Source organism: Cygnus olor, chromosome 21 (genome assembly GCF_009769625.2).
Source record: "Cygnus olor isolate bCygOlo1 chromosome 21, bCygOlo1.pri.v2, whole genome shotgun sequence".
Classification (NCBI taxonomy): Eukaryota; Metazoa; Chordata; class Aves; order Anseriformes; family Anatidae; genus Cygnus; species Cygnus olor.
Window position 1 is genome coordinate 7,612,717 of NC_049189.1, and position 24,452 is coordinate 7,637,168.

At 53.5% G+C, this 24,452-nt stretch overlaps 2 protein-coding genes across 2 annotated transcripts; both read right to left on the reverse strand.

Annotated features, from left to right (window-relative positions):
• Positions 1 to 8,029: 8,029 nt before the first annotated feature.
• Positions 8,030 to 14,566, reverse strand: KLHDC7A (kelch domain containing 7A). Its single transcript, XM_040533964.1, has 2 exons — positions 11,842 to 14,566; positions 8,030 to 11,004 (listed from the first exon to the last, which is right to left on the reverse strand). The coding sequence occupies exons 1-2, from the start codon at positions 11,842 to 11,844 to the stop codon at positions 8,671 to 8,673; spliced, it is 2,337 nt and encodes a 778-aa protein (XP_040389898.1). The 5' UTR covers positions 11,845 to 14,566; the 3' UTR covers positions 8,030 to 8,670.
• Positions 14,567 to 14,637: 71 nt separating this feature from the next.
• IGSF21 (immunoglobin superfamily member 21) lies at positions 14,638 to 23,545 on the reverse strand (the record flags this gene model as incomplete). The annotated part of the gene is given in 9 exon segments (XM_040534001.1): positions 14,638 to 15,979; positions 16,101 to 16,139; positions 16,226 to 16,418; positions 16,581 to 16,666; positions 17,838 to 18,120; positions 18,122 to 18,289; positions 18,507 to 18,622; positions 19,704 to 19,822; positions 23,340 to 23,545. Coding segments are annotated over 9 exon segments (1,284 nt in total), but the record flags the coding sequence as incomplete, so codon positions are not given.
• Between the last annotated feature and the right edge of the window lie 907 nt (positions 23,546 to 24,452).

Below are 24,452 nucleotides of genomic sequence, written 5' to 3' on the forward strand. Positions count from 1 at the left end.
GCTGTTGGGAAGGGAGGGGAATCCCCTGGGAACTCCTGCAGGCTGGCAGCACCCCTAACCACACGATAAGTTATCGATCCCACCATTCCTATCCCCGACAAATTTCCCAGTTAATTACAGCTGCCGTTCTGCTAATGCTGTTGTTTTGGATCAGGTAGATCCTACAGTGGTGGGTTGGAACATGTTCTTAGTGCTCTGTAGGGGTGGCTTCTGCAAGATGCCTGGGTAGCGATGGGCGAAGTCCTTGGGGTGCTGATGCAGATGCTCTGCTCCAGCACCAAGACCCCTGTCTGATAGTCTGAGGGGGGACACAGTAGCACTGGGGAGCAAAAGCACTGTGAACCTTCCTAGGGTTCAGCTGCTTTGCAAGGGAGCAAACAGCTCCCTGCAGAGCAGCTAGACAATGATGGGGGGAACACAATTGCATTCTCTTCCCACAGCCCTTGCTGGTGGCATGCAAGAGCACACCAGCAGCGTGCTGGGGCTGCTCACCTGCTGCCTGCAGTGCTAGTTAATATGGGATTTGTTGAACTCGTTGGTACAAAGGGGGACTGCACTGGGTTGGAGCCAGCTTGGTCCCCCCAGGACCCCTCTTGGAGCCTCTCTCACTCTTGGCACTGGCCCTAAGCCCTTTATCAGCGGTGGCCAGTCCGGGCATGTAGGAGCTCAGCTGCGCTGCCTCACCAGCTGATAATACAGGGGAGAAGGATGGAGGGGGTGAGAAATTCCCCTGGGTCCAGAGGTGACCTGAAAGAGCCCCTCCTTGGGGCTACAAAATGCCTGGGGGTGAAAGGGACAGAAGCTGGAGGGGCAAGAGATGGTGAGCCCTGGTCCCTGGGGAAGTGCCGGGCTGGGAGCATTTCTGCTACTGGCTCCATGCTGACCTCCTTTAGATTTTGTACAACCCTGGGGAGCCCCAGCAACCCCTACATGTGAAGGGAGGTGGCGATGGGGCCACAGCATCCTTGGAGTGTTAACTAAGCTGCTTTTTCCAAACATTTTTGGAGAGCATGAGACAGTCCCTTGCTTGGGATCCTCTTGTCCGCTCCATCCATGCATGGCTGCCATGCTTCACAGTGTTGGAGAAGCTGAAGGGTGAGGGTGCAGTAAAGGGGAAAGCAATTGGTGTCTGCTGTTCAGGTGGATGCCCAGCCTGGGGCTGGCCCTGCAGTGTCCGCTCTTTGGCGGTGGCATTAAACGAGATTATAATGGGGAATAATAGCCCAGGGCTGGTCCAGGATCTGCTGCTTATCCTTCTTGGCCAGCTTCAAGCCATCCCAGAGCACTCAGGGGATGGATGCTTAGCTCTGACAAGCAGAGGAGGCTTGATGTGGAGGATGCTTACAGTGGGATGCTTTTCATTGGTTGGACATCATAAATTAAACTGGGATTTAATGAAATCAAAACAAAGCAACAACAACAACAAAGCTGGGAGGACACAGGGGTCCTGCCCGAGAGGCACCTAAGGTAAGACGGGCTCTTGCAGCCAAAGCTCCTGTAATGCTCAGGGCTGGTGGGATGACGGGCAGCAGCAGGGTCTCGGGCTGCAAACCCACTCCTTGGGGTGGGATCCAGGACCACCTGTGTCCTCCCATCCACCATTCCCAACGGGGCTAAGTGGGGAGGGAACCTCCTTCTCTCTGCAGGGCAAAGGAGCTCTTAGGGGCAAGGGATGCTGTTGCGGTGGGCAGCATTTGGTCAATGTGGGTGCATCAAGCCAGGGAGACGCTTGATGGCCAATGCTCTGCTGCTCGCCCCGCAAGCTAGGAAGCTAGCATGGGCCTCGATAAATCTGAACCTCATCAGTTCTGAGGGTTGCACACCGATCTGGCACTGGCACAAACCCTGTTTTCAGGGAAAAAAGGCATTTTTCTGGGGAATTAAAGAAAAAGCCGATCGTGGCACTTGGAAGGTGCTAGCTGAGCAAATGACGCTGTTTCAAAGCAACTTGACATCACCAAAAATCCTCCTATCAAAAAACAGTGACTAATGAAAAAGTTACTTGTTTTGATGGGAACTGAGACATCTGGGGCAGTGACCCGGCATGGAGGTTTTTGTCCCAAAAGCACCTGTGCCCAGGGCATTGTAGGAGAGTGGTGAACCAAAATAGCTGGTATAATACTAAATGTGGTGTTGTCTAGCTAGATATGTGAGAGAGAGCATCCCTCCAGGTTGTCTCTGAGTATGGGGTTTGACCCCATTGTTGGCCCCCGTAGGGGACTTGGGGCTACTTTCAACAGCCCTTACCCCTGCCTGCCTCTCTTGCCTTATATAACCATCCCGTTCCCCCTTCTGCAGCTTTGGTTTTCCCTTCTCCCCACCCCCCACTTTGGGCTTTCTGTAAGTAAAAACCAGCCTTACTGATTTTGTTTCAGTAATGGAGAAAAAATTTGCCTTTGGCCTGAGCTTTCAGGATGGTAAACTCCAGCCAGGAGTGTAAGTTTTATTTTATTTTATTTTTTTTCCTTTTATAGCATTTCTAATCTGTGTTTATGATGCCAGCACTGACACATCCTAAACTATAGCATGGCTATAACCCCTGGAAAAAACTCCCTGCAGGATTGAAATAGTGGCTGGCAAACATTCCCTCCTCACTGCAGCTTGTGAATAAAAAGCCATCAATGCTTTAAGCAAAAGCTTGTGTTAGGGAGGGAGAACTTCTGCTGGAGCCTATGCATATTTTATCGCCACGCTTATTCACTTGGAGCCCTTCTCCCTTCAAACGCCGCGCAGATTTTAATTAAATATTCGTTCACCAGGCTGTTATTCCAGCTTGGCCAGCCTCCAAATGACCGTGTTTTTTCCCAAATGATGGCAAGGGGATGTGCTCCATTCCCCCAGCTCCGTCCCCTCCCCGTTCTCGCCGAGGTTCGTCGTCCGCAAATGCCTCTAATTATGTTTGTCTGGCTGGCCGCCTGCTCCCCTGATAGCATCTTTCATTACCGCCAACCTCTCCGCACTCGCGAGGAGCTGGCTGGCATTCCCAGTGTGCTGGGAGCTCCGCTTCTGCTCGCGAGGCTCTATTCCCATCTTGCAACTTCGGTGGGTAAATTTGGGGTGAGGTCTGCGGCGACAGGGTGGCTGCTCCCACTGAGCAGCTCCCAAATCCCTGAGCTCTCCCCTGGTTTCTCTGCCTTCCTGCGGGAGCTGGATGCAGCCTGTGAACCTTGCGGGGCATGCAAGAGGCCATCGAGTGTCCCTTGGGTGCCATGCAGCAGGATGGGTCCAGGTCATGAACAGAAAAGGACTGGTGGGAGATGTGGTGGTAGGGAGTTGTCTTGGGCAGAGCGAGCATGAAATGGTAGAGTTCTGTATTCTTGGTGAAGTCAGGAGGGGGCTCAGTAAACCTGCTACCTTGGACTTCGGGAGGGCAGACTTTGAATTGTTCAGGACACTGGTAGGGAGGGTCCCTTGGGAGCCAGTCCTGAAGGGCAGAGGGGTCCAGGAAGGCTGGACATTCAAGAAGTCTTCAAGGCACAGGAGCAGGCTGTCCCCGTGTGCTGTAAGATGAGCTGTCGGGGAAGAAGACTGGTATGGCTGAAATGTGAACTTTTGCTAAGTGTCCAGGAAAAAAAGAGAGTTTATGTCCAGTGGAAGAAGGGGCAGGCAACTCGGGAAGAGTACAAGGAAGTTGCCAGCATATGCAGAGAAAAAATCAGGAAGGCCAAAGCCCAGTACAAGCTCAGCCTGGTCACTATTATGGTCAAGGATAACAAAAAAAGTTTTAATAAATATATTAATGGCAAGAGGAGGGCCAAGGAGAATCTCCATCCTTTACTGGATGCAGGGGGGATCATGACTACTGAAGATAAGGAAAAGGCTGAGGTTCTTAACGCTTTCTTTGCATCTGTCTTTACTAGCCAGACCACTTATCCTCGGGGTACTCAGCCTCCTGGTGGATGAGGGAAAGGCTGTTGGTGTAGTCTGCCTAGACTTCAGCAAGGCCTTTGACACAGTTTCCCCCAGTATTCTCCTGGAGAAGCTGGCAGCCCATGGCTGGGACAGGCACACTCTGCTGGGTTAAAAACTGGCTGGGTGGCCAGGCCCAGAGAGTGGTGGTGAACGGAGTGAAATCCAGCTGGTCACCAGTGGTGTTCCCCAGGGGTCGATATTAGGGTTCATTCTCTTTAATATCTTTATTGATGACTTGGATGAGGGAATTGAGTGCACCCTCAGTAAGTTTGCAGATGACACCAAGCTGGGGGGAAGTGTCGATGTGCTGGAGGGCAGGAAGGCCCTGCAGAGGGACCTGGACAGGATGGGTCAATGGGCAGAGGCCACGGGATGAGGTTCAACATGGCCAAGTGCTGGGTCCTGCACTCGGACCACAACAACCCCATGCAGCGCTACAGGCTTGGGGCAGAGTGGCTGGAAAGCTGTGCAGAGGAAAAGGCTCTGGGGGTGTTGGTTGATGCTTACCTGAGCATGAACCAGCAGTGTGCCCAGGTGGCCAAGAAGGCCGACAGCATCCTGGTTGTGTCAGGAGTAGTGCAGCCAGCAGGGCCAGGGAGGTGATCGTCCCCCTGTGCTCTGCTCTGGTCAGGCTGCACCTCGAGTGCTGTGTTCAGCTTTGGGGCCCTCACTACAAGAAGGACATCGAGGCCCTGGAGCGTGTCCAGAGAAGGGCTACGGAGCTGGTGAAGGGCCTGGAACACAAGCCCTGTGAGGAGCGGCTGAGGGAACTGGGGTTGTTTGGTCTGGAGAAGAGGAGGCTCAGGGGAGACCTCATTGCTCTCTGCAACTGCCTGAGGGGAAGGTGTGGGGAGCTGGGGGTCGGCCTCTTCTCGCAGATAACCAGTGATAGGACTAGCGGGAATGGCCTCAAGTTGTGCCAGGGGAGGTTCAGGTTGGAAATGAGGAGACATTTCTTCTCAGAAAGAGCAGTCAGGCATTGGGACGGGTTGCCCATGGAGGTGTCATCATCCCTGGGGTTTTTAAGGAGAGGTTGGACGAGATGCTTAGGGTCATGGTTTAGTGGGTGATACTGGTAATAAGGTGATGGTTGGACCAGATGATCTTGAAGGTTTTTTCCAACCTTAATGATTCTATGTTTCTATGATTGTTAATGTCTGCTTCCAAATGCAGTTGAACAGCTTGGGTGCAGCTGCTGTCTCCTTCCCAGTTGCAAATCAGGCTCAGGATGGTTCCTCCAGCATCTTCTCCACTGAGGGGTGCTTGAGCAATTCAGTGGAAGGGTGGAAGAAGCAAATGGTAGAGGACAGGACCCTCCCAGCTCTGTATGGTTCATGGAGGCTCTCCCCATGGCAGCACAGATCTCCCAAAGCGATGTAGGAAACCCCCAGCACGCAGGAGAAACCACGGGTGGGGGCCGAGAGGTGCCACCTCGCCACAGGCACCAGGGTGCCTCTTTCCCTTCCTCTGCCCTCAAATCCCACTTGGCTCCTCTGAACAACCTCAGGTACCAACACATGCTTGCTCCTGCATGTCATGAACAAGATGCTTAATTTGGCAGCTTGCTATGCTTAATATTTCCTTCATGTATTACATTGGTTTTAAATGCAAAACATGTCTGGATAAGCTCACTTCTTCACTTTTTGCTTTTTTTCCCCTCTGATGTAGCTGACACGTTGAAGGTAGCTGTGTTTAACTAATAAAAAAGATTTTAAAATGCTAGTTTTGCACTTCTTTAATTGACTTCCAATTTCCATTTGAATGCAGCCCGACACATTGCAAAGGGAAAAAGAGCTCCTGGTAAATAAGAAATGCGTCATCCACTGTTTTCTACCATAATCAAAAATGTAAAAATTAAGAATCTGAATCAACGTACATTAAACTATGTAATTGCCTAAATAAATGTGGCGGGTGGATAATGGAACTTCCTGATTAGAAGAAAATACAAAATTTATTGCAAGGGCTGTATTTGGTTGCAAAGCAGTGCATTTTAGCAGTTGCACCGCCTTAGGAGGGAACAGCTTTTCTTTTGGGAGATAAAGGGAGCTGGTCTGGGGGACATGAGGACAGTAATGGGTGCTGGTGCCTGTGAAAGGGTGAACCAACAACAACAAAAAAAAGGTGCTTTGCCAATCTGATTAGCAAAAATAAATAACATCTTGATGTTGCAAGCTGCAATGAAAGAAAAAGTCATCTGGGTTTGAGTATTGCCTTGCATTTGTTCTTTTTCCCTTTCTTCAGTGCTGCTTTCCCCTAACCTCAGCCAAAATTCATTTTGCCCTCAAGCACAGGATTGCTGCGTGCTTTGTGCCCAAAACCAGCTTTGCCCTTCCCTGCAGAGCAAGCGCTGCTCCAGTACGGGACGTCCTCGGTGCCTTCAATCTCCAAAATGCCTCCCCAGGCGAATCATGTTAATATTGGAGAGTGCAGGAGTGGGGGGAGAGCCTGGCCCCCACGGTCAGAGCTATTAATCTCTCACGGGCGTGCTGGGGAATGAGAAAAAGCTGTTCTGTTTTTATTCGCTGTGTGCACACTCACCTGTGCAGGGCTGTGCAGCCTGGAAACAAGGAGTTAAATCATGGGTGAGACCTGTGAGAAGGGCAGGGTCCCAGCAAAGCTTTTTGGAGCTGAAATAAAAGCCATCAGCTCAAAGCGCTCCTGCTGCCTCCATTCCACTGAGCCTCCCAGCCTTCACTTCCCAGTGCCAAGCCTGCTGCTGTAGGGATGCCCAAGGGGTCGAGGCCAGGCTTTTGGGGGATGTGGTGGGGCTGGTGTTGCAGAAAATGGGGATGCAAAGGGGCTGGGCTGCTCTGTTGACATGGCCAGTACCCGGGTTTTGCTGGGGAAGAAGGAGAAACATATTGCAGCATGTGTGGGCATGTGTTGGGCTTGCTGCTCGGAGCGTGGGCTATGGAGGTAACCAAATATCAAGGAGCTAAGTAATAATAATTATTATTAAGAGTTTTTTCATTCCCCAAACTTACCAGCCCAAGCCTTCCCACAGAGAGGTGCTGGGATGCTGGATACTACAGCCCCAGCACGTCATTGGTGGGGTGTATGAGATGACCCCAAGGGTGACAGGTGGGGAAGTGCCTAGTGCCCCAGGACCATGACAGATTTTAGGGGAGAGGCGCATCATCGCCCTCCACCACCAGAAGAATTGTGCTATATGTTGTGGGCTAACGAAAAAAGTGCAGAGGTGGGGTTAATTAGCATGGCTTTGCTTCCTCCCAAGGTCTCCTAACATGGGTGAGAAGGTCCCCATCGATGCCACCGACCATTGCAGGAAGCCCTTTGAGGCCATTTGCCTGTGCGGAAAGAAGAAATACATTCTGTGGGGTTGTTGACTTTGAGCTGTGGATTAATGGCTTTTGGTACCAGGTCAGAAACTATTCCGGAACACATGGCCATAAAACCCATGAATGACCGTGGCGGGCCCTGTACCCTAATTGTGCCATTTGTGCTGTTCACCGCAATGGCAAAGGGAGGGAATGCAACGAGGCAGCAACAATCCTCGGGAGAAAAGCCAAACAAATGGAGGATGCTTCCCCGTTCGCACCCAGAAAATGCACTCTGAAAGAACATTAACCTAAGCTGCAATCAGCAGCAGGGCATAAAAAGCAGCCCCCACGGGCCTGCCCAGCACCATCCCTCATCTCTAAGTGCTTCACACACATTACGGAGTTCGTGCTTGACTAAGGATGTGGGGATGGGAGCTGTTTGTCTGTCCGGAAGCAGCTTTTGTCCGTCTGGGCCTGAGAGTGTGCAGCAGTGGTGTGGAGCAATGAACGTGACGGATGATGAGCCATTTCTCTTAACGGCTCGAGCAGCTATGGGAAGAAAATGCAATTACCCAAAGTGGGCTTTTGGCAGGACACTGGGGTGTAATTGGAGTAAGGTCGATAAAACCCCAGGAAAAGGGGATGAGAGGCCCTGATGCTGGACTGGCTGCTCGCAGTGAGGGCTCTGGTTTGCTTTTGGGTTCCTCCTTGGAGATGTTGCTTGTGTAGCAATTAGCAATGTAAAACATGCACCGGCCTCTTTGTTCCCATTAGGTTCTAAACAATGCACAACAGTAGCCTGTGGTTAATTTTACCAAACATTTGCTTTAATTTTATTTAAGACCAGCTGTCTATAAATCTATATTGTCTATTTACGTTGTGTGCATGTAAATATATATCTATATGTTATTCCGGGCTGAGGATAAGGTAACGGGTAACAAGGCAAGGGTAGGAGAGGTACCTTCTGGGGATGCTTTGGTCCCCAGCCTCCTGCCCTGGTGTGAGGCTCAATGACAGCTTGATGCCGATGAGGACCAAACCTCTCAGCTGTACTTCTACACCCTAAACCCCCGCTGTGCATTCGGTGTCCAGGTCAATGCTAAACACCTGGTGCCTGCAAAGCAGCTACTTACAGGGCAGCGCACAGCCTGCAGTGAGCCCGGGTTTGTTTGTATTTGAGGAAGCACACCTGTGTTTAAATACCTGCAAGCAAATGAGTCCACCCAGCTCCGGCTTTGCTCTTCCTTGTGTCCTTAAGGCTGGGTTTGTTAGTGTCTAAGTGCAATCTGTCTTCTCCCTTTCCACTTACAGGGATTGGCAGGATGCTGTCATGGTGGCTAAGGGTGACGTTGTCCTGAGAGTGTTGGTCCAACAGCATCAACAGCATTTAGGAGGTAAACGCGTGCTGGTGGCTTCTGCTACCTGGCTTTCACCATCCCATCGGGTCCAAGCTGCATGAGACCTCAGCATGGATGCTTCAAACCTGCACCTGCTCCGTCCCTCCCTGTGGCAGCACCAGGACGGCAGGGAGCAGGCTGCCGCGGGGCGAGGGGAAGGGCTGCAGCTCCTTGGTCCCGAAGCGTGGCGAGATGTGGTCAGCCAAGAAGCGGAGATGGAAGTGCCGGCCGATGCAGTGGACCAAGCCGCCGACTGCAGCGCACTGGAAGCAGGATGGGTAGGGCATGGCGTAGGTGGCACACTCGTACCACAGCTTGGCCTTGGCGCCGCAGCGGTAGACGCCGATGCCCATGCTGCGGTTGAGGTCGAAGCGGTAGATGAAGCCGTTGGTGCTCACCATCTCAGCTGTCCTGTCCTTGCTGCCGCCAGCCGGGCTGACGATCCAGCTGTCCCTGCGGGCAGCATAGCGCAGCAGCACGTAGCGCAAGGTGCCCCCTGTCACGTAGATCTCCCCGTCACACACTGTGGCTGTGTGGGCCACGGCGAAGGTGTCATGGGGCAAGGGGGCAGTGAAGGTCCAGCGGTCCTGGCGGGGGTCGTATCGCTCCACTGTGTAGAGGCACTCCCCACCGATGGCATAGAGACAGCCATCCAGGGCCACCAGCTTGCAGTGCGGCCGTGCTTGGTTCAAGGGGCAGATCTCCCTCCAGATGTTTGTCAAGGGGTCGTAGCAGAAGACACGGTTGGAGGGTCTCTGTGCACGGCCCAAGCCCTCACAGCCAGCCACCACGAAGAGGTAGTTGAACATGCTACACATGGCACACCCTTGGGAGACCGCCTCTGGTGGCATGTGGCAGAGGTGATACCAGTGGTCCCCTCTGTCATCGTAGTAGCAGAGCCGGCTGGCGTGGAGGTCAGGTTCCTGCGTGCTGATGTCTGCCACGGTGACACACATCTTCCCCTTCATCCTCCGCTGGAGGATGAGCTCCCGCTCCCTGGCGTTGAGGCGGCCATAGATGGAGGGCATCCTCAGCACCTGCAGGTAGTTGTCGCTCATGACCTTGTAGGCAGCCTCCTGGAGGTGGCTGAGCTTCTTCGCCTTGGCCATGCAGAGGATCTCGTAGCAGTTCCCCAGATCCAGGAGGGTGTCCGGGGCACGGGGTGACGTTTGGAAGAAGTTGGCGCCAGCCACCAGCTCCAGCCGGGGGCTTGCTGGTGGTGTGTTGGCTGGCACTGGTGCACCAAAGCCCTCCATGGGAAGCTGGAGCTGGGGGTTTTCAGCAATCTGGAGGACACTGTTCTTGCGGCTGAAACTGCGAGTGGGAGCTGGGGGCTTGGTGGCAACCTCCAAGCTCCCCGCAGGTGATGGGACTATGGGAGAAGTGATGGGGTCCTGCATTGCCACGGTTGGTTGCTGGGACTGGGTGTCAGGTTCTGGGGTGACAGTGCTCTGCAGCTCCTCACTGACGTGCTCCAAGCTCTTCGGCTCTTTGTTGACTTGCTCCAAGCTCTGCAGCTCCTCGTTGTCCTGCTCCAAGTTCTGCAGCTCTTCATTGACATACTCCGAGCTGCAGCTCAGGGCTTCTCCCAGAGGGGCATAGGGAAGAGACCTTTTCTTTGACACCGTCTGGGAGATGGACTGGACGTAGTAGTCGTACACTTTGCCTTTGAGGCCAGGGGACAGCTGTCTGGCCCCATCCTTCACATTCCTCTCGGTGATGTAGTTCTCTTCCACCTGGATCTTCGCAAACGAGGAGAAAGAGTAGGAGGTGTCCGACCTCTTGTTGCTCGCTGTTATCATTATCCCCAGGTCTGAGGTGATACTACGGGTCTGGATCACCCCCCTGCTCCCCTCCTGGCTCATGCCCCCGATGGCCAAATCCTGCTCTGTGCTTTGGGCACCTCTGTCATCCCCCATCTGGGTGGAAAGCTCAGTGCATGGGCTGAGCACGCCGCATCCGTGCCTGCTGCCCTCCTCCCCACTCAGCATTTCAGCCAGGTCCCCACTGCTGAAAAATGTAGGCTGCCCTCCCGGCTCCCCTCTTTCCTCCTCCTTGCCCACTGGCAGACATTGATCTCTTCGATCCAGCACTTTCCGCGGCTCCAAGGCACTCACTTGGGCATTGCCACCACCTTGCCAAGCCCCACCACCAAAAACCTGCCTGCGCCGCAGACTTGCCACCACCTCCCCATCTTGGGCAGTGTTTTCCCTTCTCTCCGTCTCTCCGCAAGCGTCGGCTGCCAGGGTGCTGCCTCCGGGGCTGCTGGGGGCCGAGCGGGATTTGTAAAACCTGTACGCCAAAGTCAGCAGGAGCAGTGCGGCGGCAGAGAGGACCAGCTTGCCGGCCAGCTGCATGTCGGACTGCCAGGGCACGGTTACCCGCTGGCTCATTTTTCCATACCAGGGCAGGCGCTGGGGAATGCAGAGAATCCGATTAATGATTGCCGAGCCCCCAGCAGAGCAGGAACACGCTCAGCCGGGAGTTTGGGGCAAGGTGACTTTGAGCGGGCGGGCTGGCAGGAGCTGGCATGTAAGCTTTATATGTTTGAGTAAGGTGGGCTGGGCTGGGCTCGAGTGCAGCCAGCAGGGAGCTGGTGACACAGAGCTGGCTTTATTAGCCTGGCAAACAGAGAGGCTCAGAGACAAGCTTGCGGAAGCACAAAGGCGGAAGGAAGAAAGGTATCTCCTCTGAGCAGCCTGGGGACAACACCCTGCTCTGTTGGTTTTTGCTATTTAATACTGGCCAGGCATTGGAAGGGGAAAACACTTCGCTTGGTCCAGGGAAGGTCCTTCTTCCCTGCTTTCCCCTCTGGATGGGTGAAACCAGGAGGAACCTGAGCACGGGGAAGGGAGGGAGAAGGCAGCCCTGTGCCAGGCAGACCTTTGGTCTGACACTGAGCAGCTGCTTTGTGCCACTGAGTGACTAATTTGGCAACCTTTGCGTGCAGCATGCTCGCTAACGAAGGGTGATGGGAAGTGTCCCTAAAGGCACCGAGCTCTGTCAGTGGTGAGCCTGGAAGCAGCAGGTGAATGCAGAGCCATTGGGAGAGGAGCCGTGGGCTTGGGGAAGGGTAAACTCCTGCAAATGAAGCTACAGTGGAGGCAGGAGTGAAACTGCAGGCTGGGGGGTGGGGGTGGGGAAGGAGGATGAACCCTGGAAAGCAAACAAAATCATTGGAATGAGGGAAAAAAATCGGGAGGGGAAGGAATTGGAGAGGTGGGAGCCATCACTTTGAAGTGATGCATCACCATGTTGCGGCTCCTCGCGATGCACGTGGGGATGGCTGTGGTGGTGGTGGAAACTGAGGCACGGTGGATGCCAGCCAATGTCACGTCTGCTTCCTTCTCCCCCTGACCAAGAAGTCAGGAATGTGACCAATTTCCATCTGAATTTCGAAGATTTTGGGGAATGACGCTTTCTTGATGTCCCCAGGTCCCCATGCCTGTACCATGGTGGGGGCGGGGGGAGGGGAGGAAAGGAGGGGGCTTGGGGCCGCCCTGGGAATGGCATCCTACAGCAGCCTCTGCTGAGCAGGCTGAATTCAAAGGGAAAAAATTAATTTCCTTTCCCCCAGGGGAACAGTTCTGCGTGCTGAGAGATGTGCAAAGGAACAAGGCCCAGCGAGGGCTGCATATCCCAGAGGCTGAGCTGGGGAATGAGAGGGAGAGGAGACCACGAGCTCTTCTGAATGCAAAACAAACAAACAAACAAACAAAAACCAAAACCCAACAAACAAACAAACAAACAAAAACACCAAACAGCCAAAATGTGGCTGCTGCTGTTCTCCTGCTTGTATTCAGGGCTTCACTCCCTGCTGGCTTGGTCCTGACCTGATGGGATTTGCTGGAGAAACGAGCACTGGTGATGCTAAAACAACTTCCCATGTGAGGTGTGGGCACAGAATATAATGGTGTCAGTCTCTTAGCTGAGAGAAGGGGAAACAGGCTCCGCTGGGATCTCATGCTTGCTGGCACCTGGGTTTCATTGCTCATAAGCTAACAGCAGTGTGCAACACTGCTCACCTTTGTGCGGGGCTTTGGTTTGGGGGCTGTTGTGTCTTTGTGTGCAGCCAGTGGAGGACCGCATGATAAACAGCAAAATATTTATAGGAAGAGGGTGGCAGCAAACCAGAGAGGTGCTGCTGGACCAGATCCCAGGAAGGGGTGCTGGGTGCTGGCTTGGCTGGTGGGGACCCCTGTGTGCATCCCAGACATTGGCACCCCCTTTTATGGGAGGGAGGGGGTGGTGTGTTTGGGCAGGTATCACCTTGTGCTGGGAAAGGCAGCAAAGACAAGGTCAGGGGAACGAGGATATTTGGATAAAGAGCCACACCTTGGTGCAGGGCAGGTGCTAGCATTGATGCATCCCACTCGCATCTCAAGCTCTAGCCCAGGGCCAAAGCAAGACCTGTCAAAAAACACTCAACAGCCCCACTCCATCTTGTGCCAAATTGCCCCAGGGACCCAAAATCTAAAGCTGCTGGGGTCAGGGTGGCGTGTGGCGTGAGGCTGGGCAGGCATTTGGGGGCTCGGCTAATTGGCACCACGCACTGTGCAGAGTCTGGCCACCTGTATGCTACGTGTCCCTGGGGGCTTTTTGCTGCCGTGGTTTTTAGTTGCCACCGAGCTCTGCATAGAGGGCTTCTTGTGCGGGGCTGTATGAATTGTGCATGCGTTTGTCAGCAGCCCTGTGAACCCAGGCAAGTAACCGGGCCTGGTAATGATGGGATGGAGGCAGGGGAAGCACCAAGCAAAGCCCGCTGCTGCTCCCACCAGTATTTCCAGTCCCTGGTGAGTCCGTGTATTCCTGCCCTTATGTCCCCATCCAATATCCCCAAAGGCTGGGGGCTTCCCAGAGTTGGATGCACATCCTTGAGATGTAGGGCTGCACTGCCAAAAACCCAGCCTTGGGCATGTAGGGGTGTTGGGATGGCGGTGGTTTTTTTTTTGATTGCTGGCGGGTTTTTATGGGGCTTGGAAAGGCTGAGTGCTGTGCAGGGATTGCACTGGAGCAGGGGACACGGTCATTGCAAGCGGCGGTGATGTCTTGGCACTTGTGATTCTAATTGAATGTAATTGCTGCCTCCAAATTTTGCTAAAACCTTTTCAAAGTCCCCTGAAATTAGGGAACATTGATAACGCTGTTCCTTGGGGTTTGCAGCTCGCATCATCCCTAAGAAGTGCGATTAATTTTTTACAAGCTAATCATATCTCTTAAGCAGATTGTCAGCGAAGGATCTGTCATCTCTCATCAATAATGTACCAACCAGAGCAGCTCCGTATCCCTGCAGCCTCCTGCATTATTCACTGCCAGGTCCTCAAAGAACTGGGGGTGTGGTGGGGGGCGAGGGGGGTGGGACGGGACAGGGATTTAACTGAGTGTCTCTGTAATTCCCTGCAGGAAGGCAGCAGGTGAAGGGTAAGAGGGGGCAGGAGGTGACAGCAGGGTCCAGGCTGTGTGTCCACGTGGCACGGGGGGTTTCTCTGGTGGGGTGACACCACTCTGTGTCCATCGCCTCTGCTCGTCTGGCCGGTGAGTCTGGACCAAGAGAGAGCTGCTCCTGTGCTTGGTGGGGTATCGTGAAAGCAGGCGGCACCTCTGCCCCGAATGAGAGGCTCATGTGTATCCCTGGTCATCGCTTGGGCTGTCCTGGTGATGAGAGGGTCCAAACCTCCATCCTTTTCTGCACGGTGCTAGATATCCTGCCACAATTGTGCCAGCATCACCAGGGGAAGAGCCAAGTCCCAGGTGGAGGGGTGGATTTGGGATGCAGGATGCTGAGCCCACCAGTTCATCGGTCCTTCCCCAAAGGTCACATTACTCCTGAGATGGTGCTATGGGAGGGGGTGATGCCTCCCTAATGCTCATCGTGTCCATGGTTCCAGGCTAAAATGCCACATTTGCATTTAAACAGAGGTTTGGGTGTCTGTAAATCCCCGTTTTCATAGAGAGCAGGCATAATGGTTGTTTAACCACTTTTGGATGAGGGCCCTGGAGCACAAATGGGGTTGGTGCATCTCCGGCCTGGCGAGGAACATCCGCTCCGCTGGGGCTCTGCTGCCTGGTCCACAGTGCGGGGGTGAAAGCAAATAATAATGAAGAATTCCCGAAAACATAAAGGCTCCCATCTCACCTAGGGAGAGGACATGTTTGGAGCAGCAAAAGCCTTTGGGGCAGGGAGTCCTGTGTTGCAGTGGGACAGCTGGTTTGGAGGGATGGGGATCAAGGCAGCCAGCATCCTTCCTCACCCAAAAGGATTCAGATGCTCGGATCCCCTTGCTTCGGGATGGAAGTGGAGTCACTAATCCTTCTAAATCCCAGCCAGCCGGGGGCTCAGGAGTGAGCCTGTCCCTGTGTCGCTTCCAGCCCAAATTACAATGCTGGGTGCTTTTGCGCATCGGAAGAAACTCCTGAGCCGCTGTGTGTTTATTCAGCTCCTTGGAGGTTTGGAAATCACTGGCAACAGTGAGTGGTAGGAAGTGAATCTGCTTAATAATGATTAATCATAATAGTAATAATAGTAATAACGCTTAGCACTAGTACAGGGCTTTGGAAAGCTGAAGCACCGCATGGCTGCTGGCTAATCCTCTAGGATTAATGGTTCCCGGAGGAAAACGCAGGGCAGCGAACGCCTGCGTGGTGCTGGTTTGGTATTGGGAGGGTGGTGCGGAGCACGGGGCTGGCTTTTTGGGACTCACCCTGGAGCTGAGACCTGGAGCAGCTCAGTGCATAGGTAATGCGTAGGCTCAGGACCCTCCTTTCTGCCAGCCTGTGTGTGCACTGGGGGTGGCATAAATGCGGGAGAGAGATGTTCCCTGCTGCTTTTCCAAGGGAAATTGGGCCTTTGCATTTGTAGCATCAGAAAGCTTTGTGTGTTCCCCCCCACCAGTCAGACCTTGCACAGTCCCTGGGTACCCCAAGGTGGTTCTGGGTACCCCAAGGTGGTCCTGGGTACCCCAATGCAAGGTCCTGGGAGCCCCGAGGCAAGGTCCTGGGAGCCCCAAGGTGAGGTCCTGGGTGCCCCACGGTAAGGTTCTGGGTACCCCAGGCAGTCTCTGGACGCTTGCCAAGTTCCCAGCCTCTACCCACAGGAGGCAAAACATTCAGCGCAGCCTTCTACCAGGGCAGATTTTTTTTTTTCCTTTTAATTAAATTGTCTGAGAAAGCCAAGACACAGACAGAAAGAGACTGAGACTGTAAATAACATAGGAGAGAGAGAGGGAGAGAGAGAGAGAGAGAACTGATTGACAGAGGTGTAAATGCCAGGTGGAGCCGTACAGAGGAAGAGGAGGAGGAAGAGGCGAGCAAAGCTTCACGTTAGCTCCAGGATCACTGTTAGGGTGAGTGCCAAAACTAGTCTGAAGCTGCGGTGGCCGGTAACTGAACCTAGGCAGGGGGAGAAAAGGGAAAAAGAGTTTACAGAGCCACAAATTGATGTTCGGCTTCCAAGTGGGACAGGGCCAGCACCTCTTGGTTTTGGGTTCCCCCTCCTCTGGCCACCACTCACCGTTGGAGTCCTCTGTTCCACGGGGGATATTTGGGTTTTCTAATGGAGAGAAGCAGCAGAGAGGTGGGTTAGGAGGGACCGGGGGAGTGGGCACGCAGGGAGGGGATGAGGCAGCGGTGCCATACCAAAGACGATGAGGCGGGTGTGGGTGTCGGTGGAGCCCAGGGGGTTCTGCGCGGTGCAGCGGTACATGGAACCGTTGAGCTCGGCCGGTACCCGCTCCAGCACCAGCTCCTTCCCAGCGTGTTCGGTGCTGCCATCCAGGAGCCGGCTCCCCACACGGGTCCATGTGAAGAGGGGCTCAGGGAAGACTTCGTTCTGCACGCAGGGGACACCAGCATGGGGACCGTGACCCTTGAGCCAAGGCCACCCCTGTCCCGGCTTGGTGGCCACAGCGCACCCTTGAAGCGCTGGTGTGAATGCAGGGACCCCGTGACCCCATGGGGATGGGGGACGGCATCACTGCGTGGGGACACTGACCTGGAAGCCCTGCACCAAGATGCGAACGGTGTCTCCAACGCGGGCTCTAGTTGGGGTCATGGTGATCTTCGGGCCCTTGGGAGCGACTGCAACAAAAAGGGACAGGGAGAAAAGGGGCGTCAGCCCCTGGCTGGGGTTAACGAGGGTTTGCTCAATGGCGGGGGGTGTGAGGAGGCTGAAGGCTGGATACTTGATGGACAGACTGCAGGCTGGCCAAATGACTGAGGGACAGGGGGCACGTAGCCTGCAGGCTAACGAATGGGCCAGCAGGCTTGATAGATGGCTGCTATGGGCTGCATTGATGGCCAAGGACGTACTTCCCAGCCAAAACAGGGGTGGGCTGGTTTGATGCAAGGGGCATGGAGGTGGACACCTCAGGAAAGTGTCCCCAGGATGAGGTAGCCTTGGAGAGACAGTCACAAAGCTCCAAGGGCATGAAATGCCAAACACAGCCTTGCAAAGAGGGGGGACCCCCCCCTCCCCATGCCAGCCTTGGGGCTGGGGAAAGGGCTCTTGGCTGTACCTGTGCCTAAATCCAGGGCTCACCTTGATGACTTTGGTGCTGGGGAGAGACCAGTCCGCCAGTCCCCACCCTCTGTGTTGCACAGCATCACCCCTGTATTGCCCTTTTTTTGGGTGCCCAGCTCATACTCGGGATATACACACATATATATATATTTATCATACTATTTATATATGATGAAGGGGTTAATGGGAGACCTGCTGGGTCAGTCCAAAACCTCTGCATTGATGGTGGTGATGGGACACACAGGCTGGAGGCATCTTAAGGGGTGAGGAACTGATCCCGACCAGATGTGGGGGACAGTGTGGGGTGAGCTTTGCCATTACAGGTATTGGAGCTGCTGGGGCTGAAGCCAGTCCTGGACTTGTGTGCAGGGCAGGATGATGCCCAGTGCAGGAGTTTTAATATATTTCTGAATTGTTACGTGCAGTCTGGGGTCCTTAATGGAGGTGAGGGGGTGGTGGGAGGGCTCCCAATTAGCAAGCAAGAAATGTAAAAAAAAGCAAAAAGTAAAAAAAACAAAAATATAAAATGCAAGAAATGCAAAACTAAGTGGAGAAAAGCAATAAATGCAAAAAGCAAATATGCCAAATGCAAAAAAAAAAAAGGCTATAAATGCAAAAATTGCAAAAGTTGCAATAAATGGGAAAAAAAGCAAAATTGCAATAAATCACCCTGCCCCCCCCCCCAAAAAAAAGCCAAGAAATCCCTCCAAACATGGCCACTGCCCTTACCGAGCGTCACCTCCGACTGCATGGGCATGGAGAGTGCCGGGTGCTTCACCTCGCAGCTGAAGAGCGCCTCGTTGTCGATTTGGGGGTTGAGGGTCCAGGTGAGGGTGGCCCGCGCCTCCACCGTGCCATCGCTCACGGGCGCGTGAGTGTGGCGGAAATAGTAGATGGGCTCCGCCACGTGCACCCAGCGCGGGAACTCCCGGCTCACCACAGTTTCGGGGATGGCTTCGGTGGCGGGGCCCCGCTCGGCCGCCAGCCCCCGGGGGGGCTCAGCAGTGTTGGGGGGGCCGCCCACCCCCCGCATCCCCTTCGGCCGCTGCCAGCGATTTGGGCACCTTGGTGTCATCCAGGTCACGATGCAGGAGGTTGCGTGGTGCCCAGCTCCCCGCTGCGGCCGGCGGCTCCGGCAGCGGGGTGGCCTCGATGGGCTCCCCATCGCGCTTGAAGTACACCTGCAGAGGGGACAGAAGGGACGGTGAGCGCACAGGGACACCGCCAGCCATCTATCCCTTGGGCAGCAGTGCCTGGGGTTGGAGCCCATGGCTCTGCAGAGGGATGCAACGGGGCTAACAGGCAGGTAGGTGCCTTGCTTTGCCTCCAGATCTATTACTTCTGTTATATATATATGTAAAAAAATCTATATATTAAAAATAAAGGTGATGGGCTCACCAGTGGGGCAGGCTTGCCGCCGGATACCACGCACACCAAGGTGAAGTTCTGCGCCTGGTAGCGGCTGAAGGGTGCTGGCGTGTCAGCGGCGATCACCGAGATGGACGTCGGTGGAGCTGCGTCACAGATGCAGAGCTGGGGTGTGAGCACAGTATCCCCCCAGCCCCAGCATCACCCCCCCCAGCCCCCTGAAAATCCCTGGGGTTGTAAACTGGGAAGCTGTGAGCTGGAGGTCAGCCCTTGCTCCATCACTAAAATGCCTTGGTGATGGTTTGAGGATTGGTCATAGACCTTCCAATGGTTCCCCTTCATCCTCTTCCAGCAGCTGGGTGCTCACTCACCCATCACTTATCATCATCATCATCACTTATCATCACCATCATATCATCATCACCATCACATTGCCATCACTGACACACTGTCATCACCATCACATCGTCATCACCACCACATCGTCATTGCCATCACAGCATCATCATGGAACAGGTTGCCCAGGGAGGTGGTGGAGTCACTGTTTCCGCGGGTGTTTAAGGAAAGGTTGGACGTGGTGCTTAGGGACAGGGTTTAGTGGGTGATGTGGTGGTAGGGGGATGGTTGGACCAGATGATCTTGGAGGTCGCTTCCAACCTTAATGGTTCTGTGATTCTATGATCACCACCCCATCATCATCACCACCACATCGCCATCACCATCACATCATCACCACTGTCGTGAAGGGCCTGGAACACAAGTCCTGTGAGGAGCAGCTGAGAGAACTGGGGTTGGTTAGGCTGGAGAAGAGGAGGCTCAGGAGAGACCACATTGCTCTCTACAACTACCTGAAAGGAAGGCGTGGGGAGCTGGGGGTCGGCCTCTTCTCACAGGTAACTAGTGATAGGACTAGAGGGAATGGCCTCAAGTTGTGCCAGGGGGGGTTCAGGTTGGAAATGAGGAGACATTTCTTCTCAGAAAGAGCAGTCAGGCATTGGACCGGGTTGCCCAGGGAGGTGGTGGAGTCACCATTCCTGGGGGTGTTCAAGGAAAGTTTGGACGTGGTGCTTAGGGACACGGTTTAGTGGGTGACATTGGTGGTAGGGGATGGTTGGACCAGATGATCTTGGAGGTCTTTTCTGACCTTAATGATTCTATGTTTCTGTGATCCTCACCATCATCACCACATCACCACCACCCTCGCAGCAGCAGCAGCGCCGCACTCACCCATCACGTTGAGGAATATGTTACCGGATGCCAGGACCACTTTCTCCCGCGTGGCTCGGTCATAAATCCCCACGTGACACTCGTAGGGGCCGTTGTCCGAAATGCGAACCTCGGGGAGGCTGGGGAGGAGAGAGGGGACTCACTGCCAGCCTCCACCCCGGCTGACCCCATCCACGGCAGGAGGGAGCATCCCGCTGACGGTGTTGCTTTTCAGCAGCAATGAGCCGCGGATCAATAAACTATTAATAACTGCAAAGGCTTCAGGAGCGAGCTGTGTAATGCGGTTTAGCAGCTGGAGTTTACCGGCACTGACAGCTCCTCGGGAGGGTAAGTAATGGCATTTGTGAAAGGAGAAGCACGCAGGAGGTAAAGGCACCGCTGAGAGCAAAAACCTGCGAACTGCGGACATTAAACACCCGTGAAACGCCAACGTTAAAGGCTCGGATCCTACGGACCCTTCTAGCTGTAGAAAAGAACGGCGAATAAAAAGTATCAAAAGCACAAACTCTGAGCAAACGTGTTCCTGTGCAGGGCATGCTTTGATCTATATGGTATCTAGATTTTTATATGTATTTAAAAAAAAGGAGAGGAAGAGACGCGGGAATGCAGTTGAGGTGGTAATGCTCCAGCCGGCTGCAAAGGAGCTGCCCGGCCATGGAAATTAGGATGTAGCCACCAAGCATCCTCCCAGAGTCATAGCCATGCCAAAACATCATCCGGCTGCCCCCAGCTTTCCAAAAAAAAAAAAAAATTCTATCCCTAGAAAAGGATTTTCCACAGCACTCAGGTGTGCACCTTGCGGGGCTTCCCCAGCTGAGGGGGAAACACGGCGGCAAGCAAAATTCGGTGGCTCCTTGCCGAAAGCCCCTGGCTGGCCTCCCACGCCTCCTCGCCGTGTGAAAGCCCTGCTAGCGCAAACAAGCCCCGCCAACGCGAGCAGTCGCTTGGCAGCGCCTTTTAATGGACGCGTCGCTCTCAACTAAGCCTCCGCCATCTGTTGCAGCCTCTAATTACCCACGCACGCGCGCTTTGTTAGCAGAGAAGAGGAAAGGGAGACGCGGTCGGGGCGATTTTGGGCTCTGCTGAGACAGAGAGGCTGCAGCTGGGCTGCCCCGTCACAGTGTCTGCTTCTTGCTGCAGCGGATGAGCCCTTCAAGGTTGCAAGGAGATTTGGGTGCGAAACGGTCCTGATTGGGTCATGTTGAGGTTTCTGCAGCTGTGGTCCGAGAGAGAAGGGCTCCAGCCCTGCAAAGCCCCAGGGCTGCCCCATTGCACCGTGCAGCCAGGCTGGGAAGCCGTGCAGATGCCCGCTGGGAGGTGAGCAGGGATGCCACGCTGCTGGCAGAGCCACAGCCCTAAGACACGTGTCCCCTCTCAATCCTGAACTGATTTTTTTTTGGTTTTTTGCACTTTTTTTTTTGCTGTTTGCTCCTGGGAAACGTCGCTGAGTCCCTGCTTTCCCCATCAGCAGGGAGCCCCCAAATAGGCTTGTTTATCCCCCAGGGAGATTGCCTCTTAAACTCCAATAAGGCCCTGCAAATCCCCCTCAGCTCTCACCCCTGCATGGTACCAACCCCTCTGCAAAGCGAGTCAGATGGAGGCTACCAAAAACCACTGAAATGCCACTAAACACACTCAAAAACCAACGTCACAGGCTGCTGAAGCAGCCACTAAAGCCGAAAGAGGCAGGGATTGACCCTCCCAAAAAGCATCAAGCCAATGATTCAGAAAATGGGCTCTTTTCATACCCTCCGAGGAACAGCTCCTCTCCCCCTGGGCACGAGGCATGTTGCTGTTTTCCTCTGAAAAAGGCAACCAAGTGCAAATACTTTTAGTGCAAACATCCTGGGCTGCATGGTAATTCAGACAATTCGCAAGCACCGCACCGACAATTACCGATGCTTTTAAGTGCTCGGTCCTAGGGCAGCAAAATTTTCTGCTCACAAATTCTATTAGTTCTACAATACGTGGAAAGAGAGAGGAAAAAAAAAAAAAAAGGAGGTTTCTGAGCCATAAAGACAGCAGGCTGTTTTGCAGGCTGCTAGGTGCGACGTGCCCAAAAGCAGGTGACTTCAGCACACCCTCACCCCCGTGGGACAGCTCTTGGGATGCATGTAGTCGGGGTCTTGCTCCGTGTGTGGGGATGTTTTGCTCTGGTTTAACTCCCTGCCCTGCAGGACAGCAGTGGTTAAATCCAGAGCTGGGCAGAAGTGCTGGTTTTACAGCAGGAAAACAAGGTTGTCGAATTTGGGAATATGTAATCCATTAGCGAAGCCCCTGAAACGTCCTCCAACAGTAATTAGTCATGTCAGAAATTTGCACAACAACCAACTGAGCGGCTCAGCACAGCCTGTGCTACGTGGGGAAGCAAAACTTGAGGAGTGGAGCATCCCCTGAGCATGCTCTGAGCATCTCCTGGACATCCCCTGAGCAACCTCCTTACATCTTTAGCAACTTGTTTGCACCCCTGAACATCCCCCTGAGCAACCTCAGAGCATCATCCTCTGAGCCTCCTGAGCATCCTCTGAGCATTTCCTCAGCATCCCTCCGAGCAACCCCTGTGCATCTCCTGAGCATCCTTTGAGCAGCTCCTGAGCCTCCTCTGACCATCTCATCTCCAGCCCTGCTTTCCTGCTTACTTTCCACTCTATATTCACATTTATTCCCATGCAGCCATCTAATGCACTTACTCCTACTTATGACAAAGTTCCAAATATAACAGAAAAAAAAAAACAGGAAAAAAATTAAAAAAATTCAAATTGAAAAAATTAGAAAGAATATAATTCTTGCACACAGCTGGGCATGCATGCTCATCCAAGGGATGAACCATGTCAAACCCTTTCCAAACCGTATCGTGGACTTTCGCAGGCATGAAGCACCGTGTTGCCTCGAGGAAACAACTGTATTTTCCCCATCACACACAGGGACTTTATTACCCGGCACTGGGGAAAATTAGCTTTGAAATACGATTAGCAAATTCTAATTTAAAAAGGAAACAGAGACAAAAAATTGTGAAAATAAATACTTCGCCCCAGCCTTTTTGGCTTAAATTAAGTCTCCCCCTGACACTTTTTTTCAAGCTCCAGTTTTGTTTTTATAACACCAGCAATAAAGCAAGTGTGTAATTAGTAATAAAGCTGACACTCCTGCAAGTGACTTCATACTTGGAAGAAATGCAAAGACGAGCTTTCATGCTGCCTGCTATATATATATATTATTTTTTTTCCAGACCTGTTTTTCTCTGCTCATTTCCACCTCTGGAACTCTCCACCAATGTTGTCTTTTTCCCCCAGGGACAGGCAGACTGTGGGGACAGACCCTGGATATTTGGCGACAGTGCATTAAAATATGACAATTTATTTGTAGCGATTGCAGTGCAGCAAACACAGCAAAAATAGAGGTGATTTCTCAGCGCATGCAATTATTCTCATTAGCAAAATCCCTTGATTACAGCAACCAGGGCCAACAAATCCCCATGGAAGGCCAAAGAGGACGAGTATTGACTTAATACCCTCAACCACCCCAAAGTGGGGTAAAATTTCAAAAAAAAAAAAAAAAAAAAAAAGGCTTTAAAAAGCAGCTGGCACATTGAAGGAGGTGACATTAGAGCAGGGCAAAAGCATGAGGACAACTTACCGCACCGTGGACTGGTAGACCAGATCCTCCCTCTTCCTGTAATTCTCCATGTGCGAGAAATTGGTGGAAAACATGGCATCAAAGGTGAAGATCTTCTGCTTGATGGTGCCGCCATCGGTGACCTGCAAATAAAAACCCAACTGTGAGAGAAAGCAAAAACCTTGCGTTTCTGCCCGGTTATTGCTGCACCAGGGACAGATATCACATCACCAACCCCCAGCTCCAGCCGTTCCCTGGGGTTGTGTGGTGGTGGTCTTACTCAGCTGAGCAGCTGAGCTCCACCTCAGTCGCTCTCTCACTGCCCCTCCTCAAAGGGAAGGGGGAGAAAATACGATGGAAGGGGCTCAAGGGTTGAGATAAGGACAGGAAGATCGCTCAACAATTATTGTAATGGGCAAAACAGACTCAGAGTAGGGAGATTTGTAAAATTTATTGCCTATTACTAGCAAGCTAGAGAAGTGAGAAACAAAGGAAAGAAACCAAAAACACCTTCCCCCCATCCACCCTCTTCCACCTCCTCGCCCTGAGCAGCGCAGGGGAACGGGGGAATAGGGCCTGTGGTCAGTGCAGAACACTTCATCACCGGCTGCTCCTTCATAATCCCTCTCTGCCCCTGCTCCGCGTGGGGTCCCTCCCCACGGGATGCCGTCCTTTCCCGAACTGATCCTGCGTGGGCTGCCCACAGGCGGCACCTCTTCAAGAAATGCTCCAATATGGGCTTCGTACCACGGGGTCCATCCGTCAGGAGCAAACTGCTTCAACCTGGGTCCCCCACGGGTGGCAGCTCCCCCCAGACCCCCTGCTCCTGCTTGGGCTCCTCTCCATGGCTGCAGCTCCAGCCCGGGCCTGCTCCTGCGGGGGCTCTCCACAGGCCGCGGCCTCCTCCAGGCCACATCCACCTGCTCCACCGGGGGCTCCTCCGCGGGCTGCAGCGTGGAGATCTGCTCCATGTGGGACCCATGGGCTGCAGGGGGACAGCCTGCTCCACCAGGGGCCTCTCCATCCACAGGCCGCAGGGGAACTGCTGCTGTGAGCCTGGAGCACCTCCTGCCTCCTGCTGCACTCACCTTGGGGGCTGCAGAGAGGTTTCTCACTCCTCCCTGACCCAGACGC